At 40.8% G+C, this 25,309-nt stretch overlaps 1 protein-coding gene across 1 annotated transcript in view; it reads left to right on the top strand.

Annotated features, from left to right (window-relative positions):
• The window catches only part of LGR5 (leucine rich repeat containing G protein-coupled receptor 5), a 235,720-nt gene extending 212,563 nt beyond the window's left edge, over positions 1-23,157 (top strand). The window contains exons 15-18 of the mRNA XM_082252758.1: positions 1,766-1,891; positions 19,999-20,144; positions 21,571-21,654; positions 21,956-23,157. Of these exons, the coding sequence (XP_082108884.1) occupies positions 1,766-1,891; positions 19,999-20,144; positions 21,571-21,654; positions 21,956-23,037 (1,438 nt within the window). The 3' untranslated portion in view covers positions 23,038-23,157. The remainder of the gene's footprint in view (positions 1-1,765; positions 1,892-19,998; positions 20,145-21,570; positions 21,655-21,955) is intronic.
• The last annotated feature ends 2,152 nt before the right edge of the window (positions 23,158-25,309 follow it).

The raw sequence follows: 25,309 nt of genomic DNA, 5'->3' as shown, positions 1-25,309 counted from the left end.
TTAGGGCATTATAACTGCCTTTTCCCTCATATTAAGTTATAAAATTCCACTAGGTGTGCTCCAAATGAAGGGTGGGGGGCTGGTCAGGAGGTCCTCCCCATTCGGGAACGAGGGGTCTGAAGGGCCCCCTTACCGGCCAATGTCAGATGCTGGCGGGGATTCCTACCCCTCCCCGCCTGAATGGGGGGCAATAGACTACCTCCCACACAAAATCCTATATAAAACAATACTGCACATGTATGACAAAGCACTGAAAACAAGACGACAAATGGGTCTAGGTTGCACTATGAGTTTATGTTTTGTGATCTTTTGGCTTACACCATGTTGTTATCCGTACCATGTGATCAGACTTTTTGTTGCTATCTTACAGCTTATTTGTATTGTTGTTGTCGTTCATGGCATACCTTTAAATAAATAATTAAATAACAAGCAGAACTAACTTACATTTGGTATAATATGCAAGTATCCACAGCATGGCACACATGCTTCCTAGTGTGCAGTTATCCAACAATGACAGGTCCAGTGTCCAGTCACTGCTCCATCTGCTGTCATCTTCCTCTCTGCTTTTGTGTTCCACAGTGCTTTGGTCAAAGGGTGCCAGGGGTTGTGTTGTCCTCAGCACCGAGCTCTATTCCTGACATGCTGAGAATGAGCTGGGATGTAAACTGCTGTGTTCAGTGCAGCATATCATTAAAAGAAGACAATTTGTGGCAAAATAGACTTTGCATACCTCTTTTGCCAAAAAAAACATTACCTCCTAGCAGTTTTGCTTTAATAAACAATATCTTTGAATTCAGTGTGGTATAATTCCACTATATTTAGTTACCTGGGGACCAGAAGACAACCCAGCAGGCCTTATACGCTGGCATTGAAGCCGTGTGACCTATAGAGTGCATCTATGTTGCAAATCCTGATTTTACATTTGCCTCTGTTCATACAGAAAGCTTGTGCATAAAAGAAGTAGATAAAACACGTATACTGTATATTTTTAGCCTGGCCAAGAGGGACTGTTTACTGGTAGCATTCAGTACTACTTTGTAGTACATCACTGTTATAGACATTAGCTGCCCACTGGCAGCCTTTACTTATGTTGCTTACTTTTTTCATGCAAAATGTACAAACATGTTCTGTAGATGAGCATTGAGGTGTTATGAAAAATAAATTTACATCTGTAGCTCAGTGACTTCTGGCAACAATATTTTTCTCACACTTATATCGTGTACAACTACAACCCAGCAAAATCTCCTTATAAAACAGAACATCAGAACAACACGTAGTTGGTGTTTGTTACTGAAAAGTAACTTTTACATTTTTACAATCACTATAAATTGTTTAAATAGTTTTTACAAGAGCAGAAATTAGGATGGAAAACTAAAGCATTTGTTTTGTTCCAGCTAGGGGGTTCACCTTAAATGTGGTTTTAATATCTAGACCCATTGTTGCAATTTTTTAAAGTAAATAAGCCTAAAAAAAAAAAAAAAAAAAAGCTTATATGCTTAAGTTAATTTATGGCGAATTTTGCAGGATTTGTTACAATATTGCTGTAGCAAAGTTTTTAATCCACATTCCCCCCATTCCTCTGGGACTAACAGGTATTTTTTCCATGCTTTCAGGTAGTAGCACAAGTGTAATATTAGTGTGACTTTATTAAAGCCACGCTGTGTGTTTGAGAGAACATCTGGACTTCTGATGGTCCTAGGGGTTAACCTGGCAAACACTCTAGAATTATATTAGTGACCTGGTGTCTACTTATTTTTCTCCCCAGAGATCTCTCATCCAACCAGTTGATGTCATTTCCTGTCACTGGGCTGCATGGTTTGACTCATTTAAAACTGACAGGAAATTCTGCCCTACAAGAACTGATCCCAGCAGAGCATTTTCCAAAACTTAGGTGAGTACTTGTCATATATTTCTGCTAATCATACAAGAAGGATGACCAAAAGATATTCATCTTCTTTTTCATCTTGGTTACTACAAGAAGGGACTAATGTTAAAACTGTCATTTGTTTGATTGCTTTTTATTTCTAAAACAAAGCACTGGCTAGAATAAATCAGGTAAAGTATAGAAAAAATAATGTATAGAATAAGCAGAGATTGGAAGGTGCATAGACTGAGAGATCAGTGTTGCACGAGGCAGTGCAAAGGTCAGTGATGGTTGTATGGGGCTTATCCCATCTAATCTGATATTGGAAAACTGTACTAAGGCTGCTGAAAGATATTTTTTTTTTAACAGGTAGAGGTTTATTCATTTTTAAGTAAAAAAATAAAAAAATGCAGCACATAATAAATGTGATATGTCATACAGCCAGGTTGACAGAGTAAAAAAATTAATGTATTTTATGAACAACTACATTTATTATCTGTGCGTCATATGTTAGACCCAACCAGTCATTATATATCTACTAAGAGATGCAGCGATGAGGAAACGTTGTCTGAATGGTAAGAGCAACAATGGTTAAGGGGAGTATAGGAGGGGGGGTGTCATCCATGAAGCTACGTATACATCAGAGGGTACTGTGCAGTCAGTGCCCTTCCAGGCACGGTAAGATAATCAGTCAAGCACTTATATTGTCAGCCCCTACGCCATTTTCTCTAGGACGGTCACCTCCCAGGTAAGTACGTCTGTAAAAATGTAAATCATTGTTAATGGCAGATGGCCACATGTCTATAGTGGATGGGGTGAGCAGCTTTCATCTAAGAAGTCTTGGTCTTGCATAAAATGAAGAATAAAAGAATATTTGTTTTTAATGATGAATAGAGTTAATGTTGTCGAAAGAAGGGAAATTTATTTTTGGGACTTTAAATGAGGAATGTGCGGCATAGAGAAAATAGGCGATGTTAAAAAAAAAAAGAATTTTATTCTCTAGGATAATCAATGCATATCAGGTTATAATATACATACATTCATTTTTATTAATATTCATAGTGTGTTCTTCTAGATAATAAAAGCATGTCATATTACAAGGTGCATACATAGGTCTGTAACCATATTCATAATGAATTGCAAACCAATATACATGAAAACTAACAGTCGCATAATGGTACACAGCATGATAGATGTAAAGCAGTTGTCCTAGATGACATGAACCACTTCAGCAACATAGTGTAGTAGTAAAAGATGGATGGATAGGGCGTGATGAGTCATCTGATAGAAAGAACATGGTGCATCAAATAAGCCCTATGCATTTCGTGGAATGGCTCCACTTCCTCAGGAGCAGATGCATCAAAAAATTTTGACTGAACATGAGGTGAATGAGCATACAACAGGAAAGGCCGCACAAGGAGTCTGTCCTGGGAACTGTGGTTCAGGGGCCCAAGAAGCAAGCCAGAAACATAAAAGTATTCCCCAAGGGGAAGGAATATCCAGGAGCATTGTGAGGGGGCTCCATTCTTCACATATGGCCGTAATCCAAAAGTAATGTGCAGTGCGCATAGTGGGCGATGCAATTTCCCTTCTTTTCCCACTGATTCAGGGATTGAGATGTATGTTTACATGCGCCTCATTTAAAGTCCCAAAATTCCCCTCTTTTTTTCACAGTTAATTTTGTCAGCTATTCCTATGTGCAAGGGATCCATTCCCAGTGTCAGACCCAGAGTGTCGATGGTACTTTACAACCATCTGTCAGAAGTTCTGGATTTAAGAACAGAACCATACCACATGAATGAAAGAACCTATTTTAGGTGACAGTGTTCCTACCCTTGGGTAAATAGATGCCAGGCTTTGTGAGGTATAGTAAGCCCTTGAAAGATTAATTATGTTTAGCTGTTATGCTCTTTACCATTTAGATAAATCTGATTGCACAAAAACACTTTTAAAAAGATTTAAGGGGAAAGGGAGAGGCCATTTAAATCGTAAATGGATTGGAGGAGGAATAAAAAGATGCACATATAACATGTGTGGTTAGGAACCATGAGAGGCCATTATCTTTGTATCATACATAACTTCTACTAGCCAAAAAGCACTGGATGTTCTTTTGAATCTAATCTGTGTCTACGTGCCATTAGAAATAGCAATCCACTAACACTGCTTGTAGACCCAGGTATATTTAAAAAATTGTGTAGCATAATTTTATCAAATAGCTTTATTTTTTTTGACATTGCATTATGTTTTTTATACTTTATTTTGCCATTATTTGTTCAATATGTAAGTTGACTTTGTATTCTAGAGCAGATTCACTGACTAGATTCATCACACTATGGGGTGGATTTACTAAAACTGGAGCACTCAAAATCTGGTGCAGCTGCGCATGGCAGCCAATCAGCTTCTAATTTCAGCTTGTTAAGTTAAGCTTTGGCAAAGAAACCTGGAAGCTGATTTCTATGCAGAGCTTCACCAGATTTTGCACTCTCCAGTTTAAGTAAATACCCCCCTATGTGTTACTAATATACAGTTCTCAGAATTCTTTGCCTTGGTTAGCATTCTTATTCATTTGTAAAGTATAGAGTAATGTAACAGAATAATTACATTTTACAGGTAGGTACACAAAACCTCACAACAACAGCCAAAGACTAGCCAGAAAAGACGGCTTTTATCAGATTTTACTATATTGCCAGGAAATTATGCCACATATTTTATTAGCCTTACCTTTTGTGATGTCTTGCCAGATTTATTTCATGTTGCCTTAGTGAACAGATACTTTTTATGGTCTACTGTGTGTGACAATTGGAGGCATGTTTTTCTCAAATTTTACACCCTGCGTTTTTGTAAAGGCTGTTTACCTAATGAATCATTTGGCCCTTTTATTTATTTACTTTTTTAGCAGTAAAAAACTTTACTGGAAATTTTGAAATATTTGACAGCAATAACTGTCAATAAAAGCACCACAGATTGAATGTCATACATTAGTGCAGTACAGAGCAGAGAAATAAAACCTGTATAAACCTCACAGAAAGTACAATTCAGTGACAAAAATCTGAAAATAAGAAAGTGTTAGCATATACCATCTTTAACGGAAGGGTCTTCAAGGCACATAAAAGGAGGGGAGGGGGAGATGCAAAAGGGAAGGCCAAGCAGAATCCAACCTTGCAGACCAGATTTTATCATATTTGGCTGGGCAGCCACCGCTCATATACAGTCAGGGCTGCAAATAGTGGGGGGGGGGGCACTTGTCCTCCTGCAGAGGGCCTGGGCACACAGGGGGCCCAGACAGCAGGAGTATCGGTGGAGCAGAAAAGGAACCTTGCCCTCTTTGTCACCCACCCAGCAACCAAAAGCCGGTTTCTCCCCCCTGCCGGCTTTCAGTTGCTGGGTGAGAGACACAGCGGGCCGGATTTAGGGGTGCTGGGGTGGGTTGTGCCAACCCAGATTTCAGTTCTGCCCCCCTGGCTGGCCGCCACTGAGCTCCTTTCGCCGCTCCCACCCGCACTGACAGCCGGGACAAGGAGACGAGCAAAGAGAAGAGGCAGAGAGGAAAGAGCCAGGAGGAGGTGTGCTGTGTTGTGCTCTCCCTCCTGTCAGAAGAGTGTTCATCTATACAATACATGAGACAGGATCGCTCTTACTGTAGATCGCATTCAACTGCACACACACACACAGTTTGATTGCCATCCCCATCCACATTTCTTGCTGCTGGGAGGTGAGAAGCCCTTGGAGGAGATAGGGGGCTGTGTGTGTGTATACAGTGCGATCTACAGTAAGAGCGATCCTGTCTCATGTGTTGTATAGATGAACGCTCTTCTGACAAGAGGGAGAGCACAACACAGCACACCTTCTCCTGGCTTTCAGTGGCTTCACCCTATAAGTTGGGTGAGGGGGGTGGGGGTACTATCTGTGTTGGGAAATGTAATGGGGATTTGGGGAGGGGAGAATATGTGCTAGAAAGAGGGATTGGGGCGGATATGAAGAAGGAAGAAAGGGGGGGTGATATGTGCTAGGAGGAGAGTTTGGGGGGGGGGGTTGAACCATGAGAGGGGATGTTTGAGCTAGAAGGGGGTGGGGGATTAGTGCTGGAGGGTGGGTTTGGGTAGGGAGGAAGAATTTGTGCTGGGAATGGTAATTTAGAGGGGATGGAGGCCCATCAGGTAGGCTGTAAGGGGCCCCGTGATTTCTAACAGCGGCCCTGTATACAGAATGTTAGTTGGTATAAGGGGAGCACAGATCTAATAGCTGAACACCAAACATTGTAGGAGGGTGGGGGTGGTAAGTTTCCATTTAAGGATAATTTCCTTTCTGGCATTGTAGGATGTGTAGAACAACAGCAGTATAGCATACTTTGAAATATAGGGAATCATATATGCCCAACAACAAAACAAATTGATCCAGAGCCAGTGATAGTTTCAGGGCCTTTGCCAGCCTGTGTGTTACTTGCTTCCAATAATCAAAAATCAAAGGGCAGTTCCACACAATGTGATAAAAAGTGCCAGTGGCACTAAAACACTTGTTACAGAGTAAAGAAAGGATTGGATTTATGTGGTGCAATCTCTGAGGTGTATATTTGTAAAAATTTAAATTGGATAATTTTATCCTTTCAAATATCATCAATTTAGTATATTGAGCTACCACATCTTTCCACTCCTCTTCAGAGAGGGTGGGTATATCAGTTTCCAAATTATGTTATATATAAACCGTGCTCGTTATGGCAAAGGTCAAGCAGCAACTTACAGTGAGACAACACAATATCCAAAATAAATTTCAAAAAAGTTGCGCTATATATGAGAAATAAATAGATTAGGGTAACAAAGTGAATGAAATTAGGAATAAAATAAAACACAAATTAAATTGAATTAATTAAATAAATATATATATAATAACTATGAAAAAGTATAAAAAAGTGATAATGAGGGTTAATGTAAAACCCAGTGATTAATAGTCCCAAAAAAGTCCCAAAAGTGAAAAAATGATAAGCCAGGGATCTGATATCTTCTTAAACAGCAAATAAATGATGACTCATGGAAAAGCACACGTAAAAAATTGACTTTTCACCGCCAGTGAAAACCACCACCATATGAAGAACCTGTTTACCAGCGACCTGTTTACTGACCTAAAAGGTCAGAACACCAAACAGAGCAAATACCGCTGATGTAAACCCCGCTGTACTGTGTCCATATCAAGGAAACGTCTCCAGACAGAGTATCTCCCCCCCAGGCTTTGATTGGACACTGAAGGAGCAGGAAACTGATGAGTTCATCCCTCTTCTCTCCCTTCCCGTCAGAAAATTCTAAATCAGCAAATGTGCATGCAGCACAACTAATTGGCCTCTAGTGTTGCCCCCTTCTCCCTGCTGAGTTCTCTAGTACAGAGGCTGGTCACACGCTGCTTCCCGAGTCTTCTGTCGATACATTGCTTTACATATACATTGTACATTCACATCAGTCCTTGCCTTCACGGAGCTTACAGTTTAAGGTCTTTAACTTCACATTCATACATACCATGGCCAATTTAGACAGGAACTAATGTGAGTTCCACAGGGGACAGTTCTCTCTCCATTCCTCTTTACTGTCTATACCACTGATCTTTGCCACCAGACAGAGTCTTGCTATCTTCAGAAGTTTTCTGATGACTCTGCAGTTGTGGAATGTATCAGGGATGGGGAAGAGACTAAGTATAGGACTGTGGTGGAGAACTTTGTCACATGGTGTCAGGATAATAATCTGTACTTAAATGTGACTAAGAAAAGGAGCTAGTGGTGGAATTGAGGAGAAAGGCACTTAGTGACCCCCGTCTCCATCCAAGGAGTGGATGTAGTGGAGAATTACAAGTATCTGGGGGTGCACATAGATACTAAGCTGGACTGGGGTAAGAACACTGAAGTGCTCTATAGGGAGGGCCAGAGCTGCCTCAATTTTTTTGAGGAGGCCAGGGTCTTTTAACATCTGCCAAGCAATGCTGAAGATGTTTTATGAGTCTATGGTGGCCGGGGGTCTCCTGTATGTAGTTGCATGCTGGGGAAGCATACTTAGGATAGCTGACACCAACAGACTCAATAAACTGATTTGCAAGGCTAGTGATGTTGTTGGGTTGGATTTGGAGCCTGTAACAAGTGTCAGAGAGGAGAATGTTGTCCAAGGTACGTTCAATCTTGAACAACTCCTCCCACCCACTCCACGATACACTGGTCAGTCTGAGGAGTACCTTCAGTGATAGACCACAGTGCAACACAGAAATTCGATTTTGCCTGTGGACATCAAATTCTATAATTCCTGTGTAAGTGCTGGATGCATGGATTTAATCTGGTTTATGATCCAGAGTTTTATGTCGTTTTTATATTATGTTGGTATTAGGTTAACTGTGTGTAATTAATTTTGGATTATCTAAGAGAAAGTGGTGTAATTTACTTGTTAGTAGTTTTGGTTTTCTGTTATTTTTTTTTTCAATTGGTGTTATTTATTCTATGCAGTTTTTAAATAGGGTAATATTGTTTATTACAGTACAGTATTCATTTATTTTCATGTGGTAATAATTGCTGTTCTTCATAATTTTATTGTTGAAGAGTCACAGAAGGCCCTTTGGTACTTGTTGGGTGGCCCTCAAATTTTCAGTCAGTACTGGAAACACTGATTTGTAAATGGATTGCAATGACAGTGATCCCTAGCAGTCGCTTGTAACATGTTTCTAGACTATGACTTTGTCCTACAGCATGTCTCCAATCTCCAACGATGCCCATAACATAGCAACAGTCTCTGACCATCTCCTGTTGTATGTCCACAGACAGTTCTGTGGCATTTCATGTACTTTGGTAATGTAACAGGCCACAGTTGAACCCCCCCCCCCCCTTCCCCCATATATCATAATGTGACAACCACTGCTCTAGTGAGAGCAGATATTCTCAGAGTAAAGACTACATGCTAAATCCAGAGAAGGGATGTAATTAGCAGTGTAGCTGGAATGGTTCAACTTTTATCAACTTCCATTAGAAACTTCTCAAACATTTTGCTCTGAAAGTTTGTGATAAAGTCAACCTATACTTTGTCCCATGCAAGGCAAAGAAACGGGCTTGTTGGAAAAGAACTTAGGAGCTCATATTACTATGCTTTGTAAAATTATTCACAGTGCTCATGCTCTCATTTTTGCACACCAAAGTGATCAAGTGGTTAATGATTTTTGTTTAGTTAAGTCAATCAAAAACTTTAAACACTTAATACTGTGCTTGAGCAATGTTAGGACATTTAGGATGTGACCAGGTAGAGCTGTAAAAATATTTCCAAAGATAATAGATTCATAGACATGTGCAAGTACCTCTGACGGGGCCCTGCATATCACAGAAAGTAAAATGCTGTTTAATGGGGTGGAAGTTTTGTAGCCTTAAGGACCAAACAGATACTTAAAAGGAACAGATTTTCTCTAGAGAACCATACAACCATAAGAAGGATGAGGTAGTATAAAACAAAACAGGAAATGGCCTTCAAAAATATAGGAAATAAGATTCAGCTGGCAATCTAGTAATGAAAAAAGTTAGATGGGCCCTTGATAATGCCTTGGGAAGAAAACTGTAAAGAAAATTGCTCGTTATTTTTATATTTTCTTTAGTAACGCGCAAACTAAGGTAAAGATGAAAAAAAAAATTGTTTTTAAGCAACTGCTGTGGATTGAGCTTTGCAAGATTAACGGACTTGTAAAATTAAAATTAGAATTCTGCCAATTCAAATTATTTATTCACCCATATTAAGCTTGAGTATAGTGTGATTTTAAAAACCCTAAATATTTCACTACAATCAAAGCTATTGGCTTCCTTTTTTCTTTTTTGCTTGAATTAGGAACAACATATCTAATAATAAGTTTAACCTAGCAAACAACTTCTGTTCACATTGCCCATGATGGCTCATCAAGTTCTATGTATAAATAATGTTATAATGGGAAGGCTAACAGTACAGGGAGAGGGGAGTGGTTGTAAAAGCAGAATAATTGTTTCCTGTGTTCATTCATTGCAATTATCTGATCCCCCCCATAATTCAGAATGGGAATGCAATGCTTGTGACACATCCCTTCTGTGCCTTTGTACATTTAAATAAATAATAGGACACTAAATCAGCCACTTGCTGAAAACATGTAAAAGATAAGCCAAGAGATTTATATGAGTGTGGAACCATAATTGCAAGAGTTCTTAAAAGAAAAGATTACATAAAATAACCGCAATTAAGAAGGGCAAATAAAAGTCACATAGCTACGGAAGAATCAAAGAGAAGGCAGTAAAGAATGTGTTGTGAAGACACAGACACTCGATGCCAAATGATAGAAAGCTGAATACATTCCACATAGCCATTTACTTCAAACTCCCAGTGGTGAAGTAAGTAAATATTGTTTTCAGCTCTTTAGCATTGGCAAACTGTGTATATAACCGCTGTGTGAACTTCTGCATACAGGTGACTGCGACAAACTAGCTCCTTGATATCAGCTCTGTAGTTTTTTATATTATTACATCCTACTGCATATAATCACATATTGTCATTTGGGTTTCAATGGCTAATAAGTATAACAATATAAAGAACAGATTTTACACATGAAAGAAAAGCATTTAGATATTTGATTTTTTGTACCAGTATTGTAACTCATCTCCGTTTGCCATAGTGATTTGTTTTTCTTTAAAGGAAATTTGTCACAAAGCAAAATAAATAGTCAGAACCTGCAGGCAAAGTTGCCATTTTTTTTAACTCCTGTGCTGCATACTAAATTCAAGACAGTGAAATACTGTACATAGGTTTACCTTGCAGGCAGAACAAATATGCAACCTTGGAACTGGATAGTGACAGGCTTTTGAAGATCTCACAAAGGTATTTTGTTTTATGTAAATTGTGAATATCCCCCGTGCTCTAATTAACTCAAAATGTGAAAAACAAATATTACAGAATTAAATTCATACAATACTGTAATCAAGTGCTGCTACTTTAAATATTAACCATAAAACCAAGTGAAAATACAAAAATTAAATATGACTTATACATGTAAGTCCACAGTAGCACAAAACTTCTATCACCAAAACGAATCGGTGATCCCAAAAACTTGGATAACAGTGCACAAAGGTCCAATAAAAGTCCTCTAAAAAGTGATTCCATGCATAAATATGGTCCCCAGTATTCTATTGGAAATATGTCACTGCTGTGTGTCACATCAGACCCCCTCCCATCAGTGAGCAACTCACCAAATCGTCTTTCCCCCAATTCTCATGAGTGGGCAAATACGCTTAAGGATCAGTTGTTGAAAAGCTCCTTGGTAAGCCACTCCACTTCTCCACACCTACTTATGGTGTCCCCCTGGTGCCCGGATGATTTGCTGATTACTGTAAAGGATCTACCGCTGTTACAATCTCCCTAGGTCTCCCTGCTTGGTCTGCAACCACGCACCCGGAATCCTCTGATAGTGAGGATTATTCCTCCACGTCTGCAACCACACTCGAAAAGGCGCTGGTGGAAGCACTGATCGTATCTGTGCGTGGGACCTTGAAGATAGAGGACGCAGCTGCGATGGAGGCGCATGTTCTCTTTGGCACTCACAAGCCATCCAGAGTGGCAAAGGTGTTTCCTTTCCCCGCCTATTTTGACAGAATTGTCGCTAAAGCGTGGGGATGACCAAAGCGTTTCCTTTCGGAGTTCCTAAGCGCTTTACTAGGTGTTACCCCTATGAGGAGTCCTTTATTAAGAAGTGGACTGTTCCACCGGAGGTGGACCCTCCGGTTTCTAGATTGAACAAGGCAACCATGATTTCGGTTGAAGAGTCCCCAGCCTTTAAGGATCTGGCTAACAGGAAGGCAGAGGCTGTGGCCCTCAATATGTACACTCTGGCTGGTTCATCACTGAGGCCAATATTCCCCATTACTCAGGTTTAACAAACTCTGACCAAGTGGGCTAAGCTTTTACGCCATGACCTGGAGGGAGAACAGCTTCCCCCTGCCTTTGCTGAGCTGGTCCAGGTGCTGCAGTTTATCTGTGATGCCTCTTTGGATGCGGCTCCCCTAGTGGCAAGGGTTTCTATTTCAGCAGTGGTCCTTCGGTGTGTCTTTTGGCTCAAATGCTGTTCTGTGGGCCAGACTTCTAAAAAAGGCCTTGACAGATCTTCCCTTTCAAGGAGATCACCTGTTTGGAGCTACTTTGGATGACATCATAACAGGTCTCACAGGTAGAAGAGTACCTTTTTTATCCGCAGGCTACTAAGGGCAAGGAACCTTGTCGTAGACGGGGGCTTCCTTCTTGGCTAATAAGAATTTTTATCGGCCCTCAGGGTAGACTGACAAGGGCTCGAAGCCTTTAGGGCCTCCTTTGGAGGATCCAAACAAACCTGGTCTGGCAAACCGAGAGGGGGCATCTCCAGACCCGCGGACAAGGCTCCTTCAGCATGAAGGTGGCCCTTACCCGTATCGGGGGTGGTTTGACATCTTTGCTGGTTTCCCGACCTGTGGACTTCTCTGGTACAAGACAAATCGGTCCACAAAGTCATCCATTCTGGCTACAAGATCAAGTTTCAGTCTTGTCCCCCGCAAGGCTCTTTTTTTCCACCATGCGCCTGTCCCCAGGCTGCTTACAGAGTCTGTTTGGGATGGTACAAGACCTGTTGCTTCAAGGGGTGACTGTCCTGCTTCCAAATCCGGAATGTTTTCAGGGTTTTTACTTAAACCTGTTTACAGTTCCCAGGAAGGAAGGCAAGGTGCATGCAGTCCTGGACCTCAAGGCACTGAACTGCTTTGTGCAGGTGCAGAAGTTCCAAATGGAGTCCATTCGCACAGTGGTGGTATCCCTGCGCCAGGGGGATTTCCTTGCTTCTATCGTCATCAAGGATGCTTACTTCACATTCCAATGTGTGCCAGTCACTAGCACTTTCTCCGCTTTGCCGTGGGAGAGGAGCATTATCAATTTGTGGCGTTACCCTTTGGTCTTTCCTCTGCTCCTCGGGTCCTCACAAAAGTATTAGCCCCGGTGCTAGCTTTGTTATGCCAACGGGGGATCACGGTGCTGGGCTACTTAGATGATTTCCTTTTGCGAGCCTACTACTGCTCTGGTGGAAAACCTGGAGATCACAATACGAACTCTGCAGGAGTTCTGCTGAATTCTGAATTTTCAGATGTCTGCGCTGGTTCCGTCCACAGAGCTCGACTATCTGGGCCTGACTCTGGACTCGGCCTTAGCCAGAATGCTCCTTCCTCTGGACAAACTCCAGAAATTACAGGCTGTAATTCGTCTCCTGCTGTCCAGCAGATGGTCATCCCTCTGAACTTACATGCAGGTGCTGGGCCTGATGGTGTCTACCTTCGAGGCAGTTCCAATTGCACAGTTCCATACGAGGTCCCTGCAAAGGGAGATTTTGGCTGAATGGGACAAGACTCCGCAGTCTCTGGACAATCAGATCCGGCTGAGTCGGGGGAACTAAGGAGTCCCTGATATGGTGGCTTTGTTCTCCGGGTGGGCAAATCCTTCCTCCTCTTGTATTAGACAATGGTCACTGATGCCAGCCGGTCCGGCTGGGGAAGCTTCCTCAGCAAGCAATCAGGGGATCTGGACACTGGAAGAGTGCAGACTATTGATCAATGTCTTGGAACTCCACGCAATCAGACTGTGCCTGGACCATTGGACGGATTGTCTTCAGGGATGCCCAGTGTGCAATCAATCAGACAATGCCATGGTCGTGGCTTATCTCAATCACCAAGGGGGGAACAGAAAGTGTCCTGGCGGCTCTGGAGGTAGCTGGCATTTTAAGGTGGGCAGAATGGTTCGTTCCAGCCCTCTCTGCTGTAAACATTCCCAGGGTGGAAAACTGGCAGGCGGACCACCTCAGTCGGCCAGCGTTGGACCAAGGGAAGTGGTCCCTTCATCCAGAGGTGTTTCATCAGTTGTGTCTCTACTGGGGCATCCCTAGGTGGACCTGTTCGCGTCTCGTCTCAACAGAAAGTTGCAGAGATTTGTGGCTCGGTCACGGGATCCTCTGGCGGACGCCACAGGCATGCTGGTGGCCCCGTGGGGGTTCAGTATTGTCTAATTTATGCCTTCACTCCACTGAAGCTTCTGCCAAGACTTCTACGCAGGATCGAGGCAGAAGGGATTCCGTTCATCTTAGTGGCTCCGGACTGGCCTCGCCTGGTACGCCGATCTGGTGCAGCTGGTCACTGACGTTCCTTGGCAGCTTCCTCTCAGGGAGGATCTGCTGTCTTAAGGTCCAATCTTCCATCCTGCTTTACAATCGTTGGATTTGATGGCTTGGCTGTTGAACGCTAGGTGCTGAAGGATAGAGATTTATCTGAGTCAGTGATTCCTACACTGTTAAAAGCTGGGAAATCTACTTACAGGAAGATCTACCATCGTACGTGAAAGACGAACATTGTGTGGTGTGAGTCTCTTAGCGTCTTCTCGTGGCTTGGGTCTTGACCTTTTTCAATGGGAGGTTGAACAGAAATTGGCCTTGAGTACCATCAAGGGCCAGGTGGTGGCTTTGGCAGTCTTCTTCCAATGACCTTTAGCCACACACTCCCTGGTGCGTACCTTTCTTCAGGGTGTCTGACATTTGGTTCCTCCAGTGCGGTCTCTCTTGCTGCCTTGGGACCTCAATTTGGTGCTTTCGACCCTCCAGAAACCTCCCTTTGAGAATCTTCAGGAAATTCCCCGGCTTATGCTGTCCCAGAAGGTGACCTTTTCAGTGGCTATCACCTCTGCGCTCAGGGTGTCGGAACTGGAGGGTTCACAAAGATGAAGTGGTTCATCGCCTCTGTCCGTCGTTCCTTCCAAAGGTTGTCTCTGATTTTCATTTGAATGAAGACATTGTGTTGCCTTCCCTATGTCACAGGCCTTAACATCCGAACAAAATTGCCTTGCATGCCTTGGATGAGGGTGTACCTGGCAGCTACGGAGTCTTTCAATTAAGTCAGACTCACCATTTGTGCTTGCAGATGGGCCTCGCAAAGGGTTGTCAGCTTCTTCTGCGACCATTTCCAGATGGATCAGACAGACAGTGATTCAGGTCTATTCCAATCAAGGGTCAGGTTCCTCCTTTCCCTGTTAAGGGCCACTCTACTAGGGCGCTTAGTGTCTCCTGGGCCTTCCGTCATCAGGCGTCAGTGACGTAGGGTTGCAAGGCTGCCACTTGGTCGTCGGGGCACACTTTCACAAAGTTTTATAAAGTGGATGTCTTGGCATCTACGGATGCTTCTTTTGGCCGCATAGTTTTGCAAGCTGCTGTTGAGATCCACTTTGAGGGTTTATTGTTTTTTTCAGGTGGGCTCCAGTTATTTTGGTTGAGCTCCTGTTTCCTGGTTGGCTACTGTTTAGCCTTGGGATTTTTTTTGCTGTTCCCACCCCTCATATTTAACACTGCTTTGGGACATCCCAATAGGTAAGAATATCAGGAGCTGCGTCAGTCAATGAACGAAAGAGAAAATCCATTTCTCTGATGTTCATTGAGGGACACAGCACCCACCCGTCTGTGGAGTTGTATTCTTCTGACACTGCTTGCAACAAAACTGAGTACCTATAGCAGCAAGAGGGAGTATATCCCCTAGGACTGCCCATAGGCATAGCCAGACTTTTTTTCTGTCTGGTGTCCTACTCCTGTAGGGGCAGTATAGCCCAATGGTTAAGAATATCCAGAGCTGTGTCCGTCAATGAACATCCGAGAAATAGATTTTACGGTAAGTCAAAAATCCAATTGTTTTCTTTTCACCGTATCATCCTAAAATGAAGTGTTATGTTCACTTGTACTGTATGCTTTGTCCAACTTTAAATAACGAACTTACACTGTTTACATCATATACTGATGGACTCCTGCAAAAGAGTTTTCCTGTATTGACAGTGAAAGACATAACACATATATACTGTAAAAGGAAATTCTGCATCTTATACAGATATAAAATCCACAAGAGTGGTATGCTCTATGCAATCAACAGCGCTTGCACTGAAAGATGTATAAAAACCATCAACGCACCCATATTATGCAAATAAACAGTATGACAATTAAATCATGCATGGGAAAATAAATAAAATATAAATACTTCTGCAACAAAAGAAATTTGTGACCCCTAAAACCCCATTGAACACAAACTTAAATGAATATCCAGTGACAACAGTCCCAACGGTAATCCTCTGTATTTTCAAGAGGAACAGCATAGTCTTCCTGCCATAGTGAATCAATGCATCCAAAAAGTGAATCCTACTGGCAAGAAAGGTGACACCCTGCGTGGATAGTGAGTATAAAAATCCCCACTGACCAGACAATGTTGATCCTTCTTACCATATGGCAAGAGGATCAGGGAAAGCTTTGATTGTCTCCTTGACCAGGATGTAGTCTTTAGCCAGTCCTCCAGTTCACCTTCCTCACAGTGATAAAGAACTCCAAGATGAATGCAGGAGAGAGGAAACTAAAACAGAGTGCAAACTCCTCATGGCGTAAAAATGTATGGTAGTGTTTATTTAAAGCCCCTGAATATGAACTAAGCATAAAAAGTTAAACTCTCCCGTGCGGACTCCTTCACTGTACAATGGGAGCAATTTAAGCTGGACCCGCCAAGTAACAGCGTGCGTTCCACCTACAACAAAACACATCGCAACGTGCATCCCAGCTTGTACAGATGGCTGGCTTTCACCTAAAGCATTGTTTGTTCACTTTATTTAACCCAATTTAGGTGTATTCCTTTGTCTGGATTAACAGTTCATTCTTAATATGTTTACTTTTTCTCAATAAATTGCTTTGTGTCTGGATTAATTTTATTGTAAGATGTTAAATACAGTCCATACTAAAAAGGACTGGTTACATTTAATAGACCCTGAAAATCTTCCAGAGTATAGACAATGGAATTTGGTCCAGTACCTAACACATTCCTCATTCTTTCAGAAAGATGTTATTTTGCTTGCATTTCAGGAAGTGTTTATGACTTGTTTGTATTCTCTGGTTTCATAAAATGTCTGCACATACTGTATCTAAAGAGTACACTGTGGCAAAAGGTCATCCTATTTGTTCATTGAATTTGGGGATGATAGTGATTTATAATCTGCTTTGGATAGCACAAACATGTGATGTCAGGATAGCACCGTGAAGAGGCTGTTCACGGCATAGTTATTTACTTACTTGGCTGTTTGGGGAAAATTGTGATGACATGGGGCTGAAAAGCAACTGTACCTTTAGCATAGAGAAGCACTGAGACCCAGTGGTGACATTGCTGAGTCTAAAATAAGGTATTTAGTGAAATCAGGTTTTATTTCAAACTTTTATTAACATGTTGATCGGGGAGGGATCAGGAAAGCCAAATATAGGTAGAATAATCATTTTAGGATTTAAAACTACCATAGACGCTAAATGGCAGGTATGTAGTTTTCTCCCTTGGAAATGTATTGGGAATGTCTAATGTCTCACCCTACCCACTAATTTCTTAACATTTTAAAATCAGCAAGCTCGAATTGCTGATCAACTCAAAAAAGTAAATAGAGTTTAGAAAAAAAATTAAAAAGGTTGTTTTTTAGGCAAAGGCTGTTGATTTTCATGTAAAAACAAATTGTTTGGTCTCTTCCAAAAGAAGCCTCACCCAGACTCCCAAAAGAAGCCCTCCCCTTACTCCCAAAAAATAGCTAACCCCCAACTCCTAAAATCAGACTTCCCTCTGCTCCAACATGGAATGGGTATATATTCTCTATAGAGTTCCTTTTTGAACAATGATAGTTGATGATTTTTCTTTTTCTCTTAAGAGGGCATTGTATTTTGGGGAAGACCATTACATTCTAACTTATAGGAGTGAACCTGTGTCTAAACTGTTAAAGACGTATTTTAAACAAGCAGTAATAGCACTTTTAAAGAAGCACTCTTTCCCCTCTATAGCCATACATGCTGTAGAGAAAATGATCTTTAAATACTGAAATCACAGTTCCTTTTAACATATTTTCAGTGGAAGCAGAAACTTGGTATACTTCCAGCCTTCTGATGAAAACAAATACTAGGTGTTTCTAAGCTATTAGAAACTTGACTTTTCAGTTGTAACCTTTAAAGACATATTCAACCTTTCATAAAAAAAAATTAAAAAAAATAACTGTGCCCATCAGCGGTCAGTGCATCATGGGTGCAATACACAGGCTCCTGCGGACAATTCCTCCAGCCCCGGGTTCATTTGGAGGTTCAGACCCTCAGTTATAAGGCTGGAGGAAGTAATAGGTGGACAACAAGTGAGGTGGTGTAACCACACTTGTGCTTCATTGATATCTGAGTCTCTTTGCCGCAGTGGAAGATGGGATGGAAAGGTGGTATTACGCTTAAAGATTAATTAGTTTAGTACAGTACCACAGTGCCAGCAGCTAGAAGGACCAGTGAGGACATTTTAAAGTTTTTTTCTACATTCTTTTCCAATTAAGGCAAAAACTTTAATATGTTAATATAGATGAGTGTGCCAATTCATTTAAATGCACAACACCCTGAAAATAATTACAAAATTGTTTCCAGGACTTTTAGGGCTTTTAAGGTGCCAATAGATCAGAAAAACAAATAGTATTAAAATAGTCAATCTTTTATTATAGAAAAATATAAAAACATTAATAAAAGCAATTATCAATCTTGTTGGGACAATACCACAATCAATTGCTCCACGTGTTTCGCTTTATATGTATAGCTTCTTCAGGAGGATTTAGTTTGGATAATGCTCATGCATGCTAATGAAAAAACATAACACACATAAAAATAATTAATTATTACATAATATTTGAAAAAATCTTCAATTTCAAAATCCCATTATTATTATATTCCATTACTACATATTTTGGACAAGGACATATATTCTTACAATTGCTGGATCCTTTTAAAGAGGCAATTATCCCTATAGTGAGTGATTTGTCTGTAAACTTCCAGAAAATTATTTATTCTTTTTCAGAAAACCCAATTAAGGACCCTTAGGATTTTAAAATTAATTCCAGAGGGATTGGACATCAGTGCACCACAAGAGGCAATTAAGGCCCAGAGTATTAATACACCTAGGGGAGGGACATACAATGAGTATAGCATATATCCTATAGCCATCATCAGAAACAACAATATTGAATGTGCCTTATTAGTTCAAAAGAGGAGAGACAAATAGTTACCATGTATCCTATGTTGGTTGCAAATCGCAACTCACTGATAGTACTGAAAACTTGTGTCTGAACCAGGAAGAAGAGGAGGTTATAATAATGGCTTCTTCTCCAAGAACAATCAGTGCTGGATTATCACCCCCCTGATTAAAGGAAAGGAAGGGAAACAATGGAATACTTGTTTAATTCCAAAAAGCCAATTGCACGTGGTCTCCCCACTTTTTGAACTAATAAACGTTTTCAAAGACATGTGTTTAAAGCGTTTTTAAATAAACACAACCCTCTTCTATTTGTGACCTATCACATTTTTCATTTTTCACATTTAAAAAAAAACGCCTGACGCTGCTAAAAGGCGATATACAGCGTTAAGCCGTGTTTAGGCACATTTAGCAGCGTCGGGCGTTTTTACAGCTTAACACTGCTGCTCCTGAACGCACTGGCCCTGGGTTTTTTTTTTTTGCAGCTTAAAAACGCCTATGCCACTTGGAGCTCTTAAAAGCCTGTGTGTGCATGAGGCCATAGAATAACATGGAGGGGCGTTTTTAAGCTGCAAAAAAAAAAAACGTCTGATGCTCCTAACAACAGCTGCAACAACGCCCTGTGTGCATGAGGCCTTATAGTTTGGACGCAGGTGCACTTTAAGATAATACCATGAGGAATTTATAGACTTTGTAAAGTGTGCAACCTCATCTAAATGCTTTAAGTTTCACCAATCTTATTTTAATCAGCTTAAGAGGAAATTAAAAAACATACTAGTTGGTTATGGATTTCAATCAAAAAACATACTAGTTGGTTATGGATTTCAATCAATCTAGTGTCGGCCTTATCTAATATAAAACTGTGTTCTATTTGATTGTCTGCTTTTTCATGAAACACTGATGTGAATGATTCTATGTACTTTGTAAAGTGTTGTGCACCAACTTAATGATTAAAAATGATTTAAACAACCTGTGTATAATTTGTAATAGCAATTTCTGCTTCGCTACAGATCTTACAGATGAAATGCGTTGTAAAGTAACACCCATTTTGTTGTGATAATCTTAGGGTCATGGAAATGCCTTACTCCTACCAGTGCTGTGCTTTTGCTATTTGTGAAAATTCTGTTAAACAATCAAACCAATGGGGCAAGGAGGACAACAGCAGCAATGATGAGTTTTTCAGAAAGGAAGCAGGCATGCTACATATACAAGGTTAGAATCAACTGTTTTATGGGAACCTTACCCATGTGTATTTTATGGTTGTTTTCTATTGTGCATTTTCTTTTGCAAAGCTATGTTTATTGTGGTAGATTAGGAAATAAATTGTGAAATATTACTAACTATGAGCTAATTATTGTTAAAAATAGAGTATCTGGACAGACCTGTGGGCCCATGTGCAGAACCAAACACATTTATTAAGTCCAGTATAACTCTTAGGCCCCTTTCACACAGGCAGCCCGTTCAGATCCGCCTGTCTGTTTTTCAGGAGGATCTGAACAGATGCTCCATGCATCTCTATGGGGCATCGGATGTCAGCGGAGACATGTCCGCTGACATCCGATCTGATCCAATCTGTCAATTCTGAATGGATGGAAACCCTATTTTCCATCCATCCATCGGATCAGATGGGATCAGATGAGAACGGACAGGCAGTCGGTTCTCATCTAATACCCCCATTGAGAACAGCAGGGACCTGACAGCTCTGCCTCCCCACACAGTGCGGAGACACAGCTGCTATCCCCCGCTGAGAAAAACGGAGTCCGCCGACGGACTCCTATGTGTGAAAGGGGCCTAAAGATTGTAGTAACAGTGACTGGAAACTGTATATTGTGCCACTGTTTTGAAGTATTTTTTTTTTCACCAGACACAGGAGTTAAAGTGATTGTAGGCGATCTCCTTGTAAAACAACCCATTGAATAAAAATAAAAAAAATGAAAGGCAAAACATTATTGTATAGATATTAAAAAAACATTCTAAATACCTTCTTTCCCTTTTTTATAAATGATCACATTCCCTCTGTTCTCAGCTGCATAAGAGGGAGGAGAAGCAGCAATACACTGAACTTGCCAGTGAATAGTTGTGCAGCGGGGGCATGCCAGGACAAGTCTAATCATTGGAGGAGAGTACACTGAGTTCCCAGCATAGCTAGAGAACTGACCATGGTGTGCTCTCCGGAGGGACTGGTAGGAACACCAGGGATTTCACACAAAGGAAGGAATATAAAGAGAATAGGATACTTTCTCATACAAGTACATGGTACAGCAGACACATATCAGGAAAATGAAGTGTTGGGGTAACAAATGCTTTAACCTAAATTTGTTAATTCTCTGGCACTATACTATTTTAAATTTGTTCAGGAAAAAGAGAAAGTAAATGATGCAGCATCTCTGCAATTCTGGGCCTGCTCTTTTATAAGCACAGGGTAAGGTGCAAACTCAATAACTTATAAGCAAAATATAGTGTTTTTCCATGTGGTGTACTGGGGCTTTTACAACTTAGGCATTGGCATTGATAGTGTGATTTTGTCAACAAGTGTAGACACTTTTAATGCTGGATTAATTACATGATTGATTGCAGTTGAAACCTACTAAGGGCTTTAATGATAATTTAATGAGGAAAAAAAACATTTACACTACAGATGATCGTGACTTTGAAGATTTCCTTCTGGACTTTGAAGAAGATCTTAAAGTTCTTCACACTGTACAGTGCACACCATCTCCAGGTAAATAGTGATTTTTTTTTTTAAATGCAATAATAATAATACAAATAAGGTATATAACCTAAAATATCTTTAAATCTGGTGTCTATTGCTATTATAGATAAGGTATTACATGTCTTTCTATAAACTGTGTACCATTTCAAAGTTTTTTTTTCTAAGAAGACCCATTATTAAATATTTATTCTATAACTATCAGACAGAATTTTTTTTGTTGTCAATCTTTTACAGATTCAATTACGTTATATCTGCTCTTGCAATGTTAAATTGACATATTACTAATGTACTGCCTCTCTCTTTACTGTAGGACCCTTCAAACCCTGTGATCATTTATTTGGAAGCTGGCTCATCCGAATTGGCGTGTGGCTTATAGTTTTCCTAGCTTTTATCTGCAATGGTTTAGTTATTGCAACTGTCTTCAGACATCTCTCATACATTCCATCCATAAAGCTTCTGATTGGTCTTATTGCCATCATGAACACCCTAATGGGCCTATCCAGCGGTGTTCTGGCCACAGTTGATGCTTTAACCTTTGGAAACTTTGCTCAGTATGGGGCGTGGTGGGAAAGTGGGGTAGGCTGTCAAATAACTGGCTTTCTGTCAGTTTTTGCTGCTGAATCTTCCATCTTTCTTTTAACAGTGGCTGCACTTGAGAGAGGATTGTCAGTAAAATGTTCTACTAAATTTGAATCAAAATCCTCTTTTATAAGTGTTAAACTGTCTATCGTCCTGTGCTTCATTGTTTCACTGGTCATTGCGGTGTCACCTCTGCTAAGTGGCAGTGCTTATGGGACATCCCCATTGTGCTTCCCGTTACTGTTTGGTGACCCCTCCTCGATGGGTTTCATGGTTGCTTTAGTGCTCCTGAACTCACTCTGCTTTCTTGTAATGACCGTTGCCTATACTAAGTTGTACTGCACTCTAGAGAAAGGTGAACTAGAAAATGTGTGGGACTGTTCCATGGTAAAGCACATAGCTCTGCTGCTGTTCACTAACTGCATATTGTACTGCCCAGTGGCCTTCTTGTCATTCTCCTCACTTCTAAATCTCACATTCATTAGTCCAGAAGTGATAAAGTCGATACTCTTGCTAATTATTCCTTTACCTGCATGCTTAAATCCTCTCCTCTACATCCTCTTCAATCCTCACTTCAAGGAAGACATTGGCACTCTAAAGAGTACAGACATGCTGTGGACCAGATCTCGTCAAACAAGTCTGGCTTCTATCAATTCTGAAGATGCAGAAAAACAGTCTTGCGATTCCACTCAAGCCCTGGTAACTTTTGCAAGTTCCAGTATATCATATGAGTTACCAGTCAGTTCCTCCTCATCATATTGTGTGACTGAAAACTGTACGTTATCATCTGCGGCATATGTGCCTTGTCACTGATGATGCAGTCCTACCAATACTTGTTTTTGGTACGATTCTGTATTTACAATGACCACAAGTCTCTTAATATTTGCGGTCATTGGTGGAATGTCAAATGCCTTTATTTAATAAGGCAAACCATAAAGCGCAGTAAGCTATAGCAACCAACCATACATTATCTTTCATTATCCTGTCTATATAAAACAACAAATAGTAAACTCTGTTTGAAAGATAGTCTTTTGAACAGTATATTCTTTGTTGCAGTTATATCTATTTAATAAGGTGGTACAAAAAGCAGTAATGTGCAGTAACGTGTGCCAACCAATTGCAAATGAGTTTTCTGCAGTTTATTGTACTGAAATGTAAGGAAAGACTGTTTATAATTGGTTGTTTTGGGTACAGTTTGCACATTCCTTTTTAAACTTATTAAAAACAGTTGAATATCTTTTTTTCCTTGAACCATAACGAACAGTGCTGTTTTAGCTGGACATTCTTTAAAGGATGAAGCTCTGGAATTAGTTATAATATTTCAGTTTTCTTGTATTCCCATCAAAATTATCTCTTTTAATTGATCCAAAAGAGCCCTGACTGAATGCCTAGGAAACACACCGTCAGCTTCCAAGTAAACTAGTATTGTTCCTATAGTGTCCTCCAAAAATTTTAAATGTGACCATTTAAAAACCTATCTTTTTAGGCAATTTACAGTAATAACTATAATTCTATATCCTCCAGAATATGTAGAACATTTCTTACATTAGGGGATTTTGCCTGCTTTTATAGTTAAGTTGCAAGGAATGTTTTTCATAGATTCTATGCAGGACAGAAGTCCTAATATCTAGTATATTTTTGCCCAGAAACCTAAACTTCTGTGTTGCAGTTATGTATACTGTATAATACTGATAAATGTCTAATTTATGTTAAAATTACTTATGGCACTTTTCCACTGCAAGTTCCGGCTCGGCTCCACTCGGCCCTGCTTGGCTTGGTTTGGTTTTCCACTGCATGGTACCGTATGGTACGGTGTTGGAACGGTTCGGTACAGTACGGTTTGCTTTTTCACTAGAGTAAAGTGGGTGGGATAACAACGATTCTCTGACCAATCAGTGGCTAGTAGTGACAGACAGTCAAGGCTGCATGGAAAGGATTGTGGGATATGGTATCGGTACAGCCCTCTTGGAACCACAACCGAGGTGGTACTGTTTAACCACTTAAGCCCCGGAAAATTTTACCCCCTTCCTGACCAGGGCCTATTTTGCGATTCGGCACTGCGTGACTTTAACTAACAATTGCGCGGTCATGGGATGCTGTACCTAAACTAATTTGATGTCCCTTTTTTCCCACAAACAGAGCTTTCTTTTGGTGGTATTTGATCACCTGTGCGATTTTTTGATCATGCGCTATAAACAAAAAAAGAGCGTCAATTTTGCAAAAATAACAATATTTTTCACATTTTTTATATGAAATTCCCCCCCAAAAAAATTTAAAAATCAACATTTTTTAACATCTTAGGCCAATTTGTTTTATGCTACCTATGTTTGGTAAATAAAAAATTGCAAAAAGCGTATTTTGATTGGTTTGCGCAAAAGTTATTGCGTTTACTAACAAAGGGAAAGATTTTTGTCGTTTTTGTTGTTTTTTTTTTTTAACAAGTAATGGCGGCGATCTGCGATTTTTTTTTGCGGGACTGCGACATTGCGGCGGACAGATCGGACCCTTGACTGACATTTTTGACACTTTTGGGGTTACCAGTGACACTACTACAGTAAACAGTGCTATACATATGCACTGTTACTGTAAAAATGACACTGGCAGGGAAAGAGTTAACTTTATTTGAGAGGGAGGGGTTAAGTGTGTCCCTAGGGGCGTGATTCTTACTGTGATTGGATGTGGCTACTAGTGTAAGAACAGATATCAACGGTCCTACATAGTAGAACCGTGTGATCTCCATTCTTACACAGGGGAGAATGACAGGCGGCTGTGTTTACATCAGCCGCCTGCCTTTCTCTAGCTCTAACGGACAATCATGAGTGCCCGGTGGACATCGGGCCCGCCGGGCACACGTGCGGCGGGTCCGTGAGTGAGCGAGAGCGCGCCTCCAGCGGCGCACGCTCGCTCCCCAGAGCCTCACAGGCTAGCGACGTAGACCTACGTCGCTTTGCCTGTGAGGGGCTGACTGCCAATGTAAATCGTCGTTAGGCAGTCGGCAAGTGGTTAAGCGAGCCGTACCGTTCGGTTCCATGTAGTGGAAAAGTGTCGCTGTACCATACTGTACCGAACCGTTCCAACACCGTAC

The sequence above is a fragment of the Pelophylax lessonae genome, assembly GCF_965119305.1.
Source record: "Pelophylax lessonae genome assembly, chromosome: 4".
NCBI classification, from domain to species: Eukaryota; Metazoa; Chordata; class Amphibia; order Anura; family Ranidae; genus Pelophylax; species Pelophylax lessonae.
The sequence above is the reverse complement of the archived record's forward strand: the minus strand, read 5'-3'. Positions and strand labels throughout refer to the sequence as shown.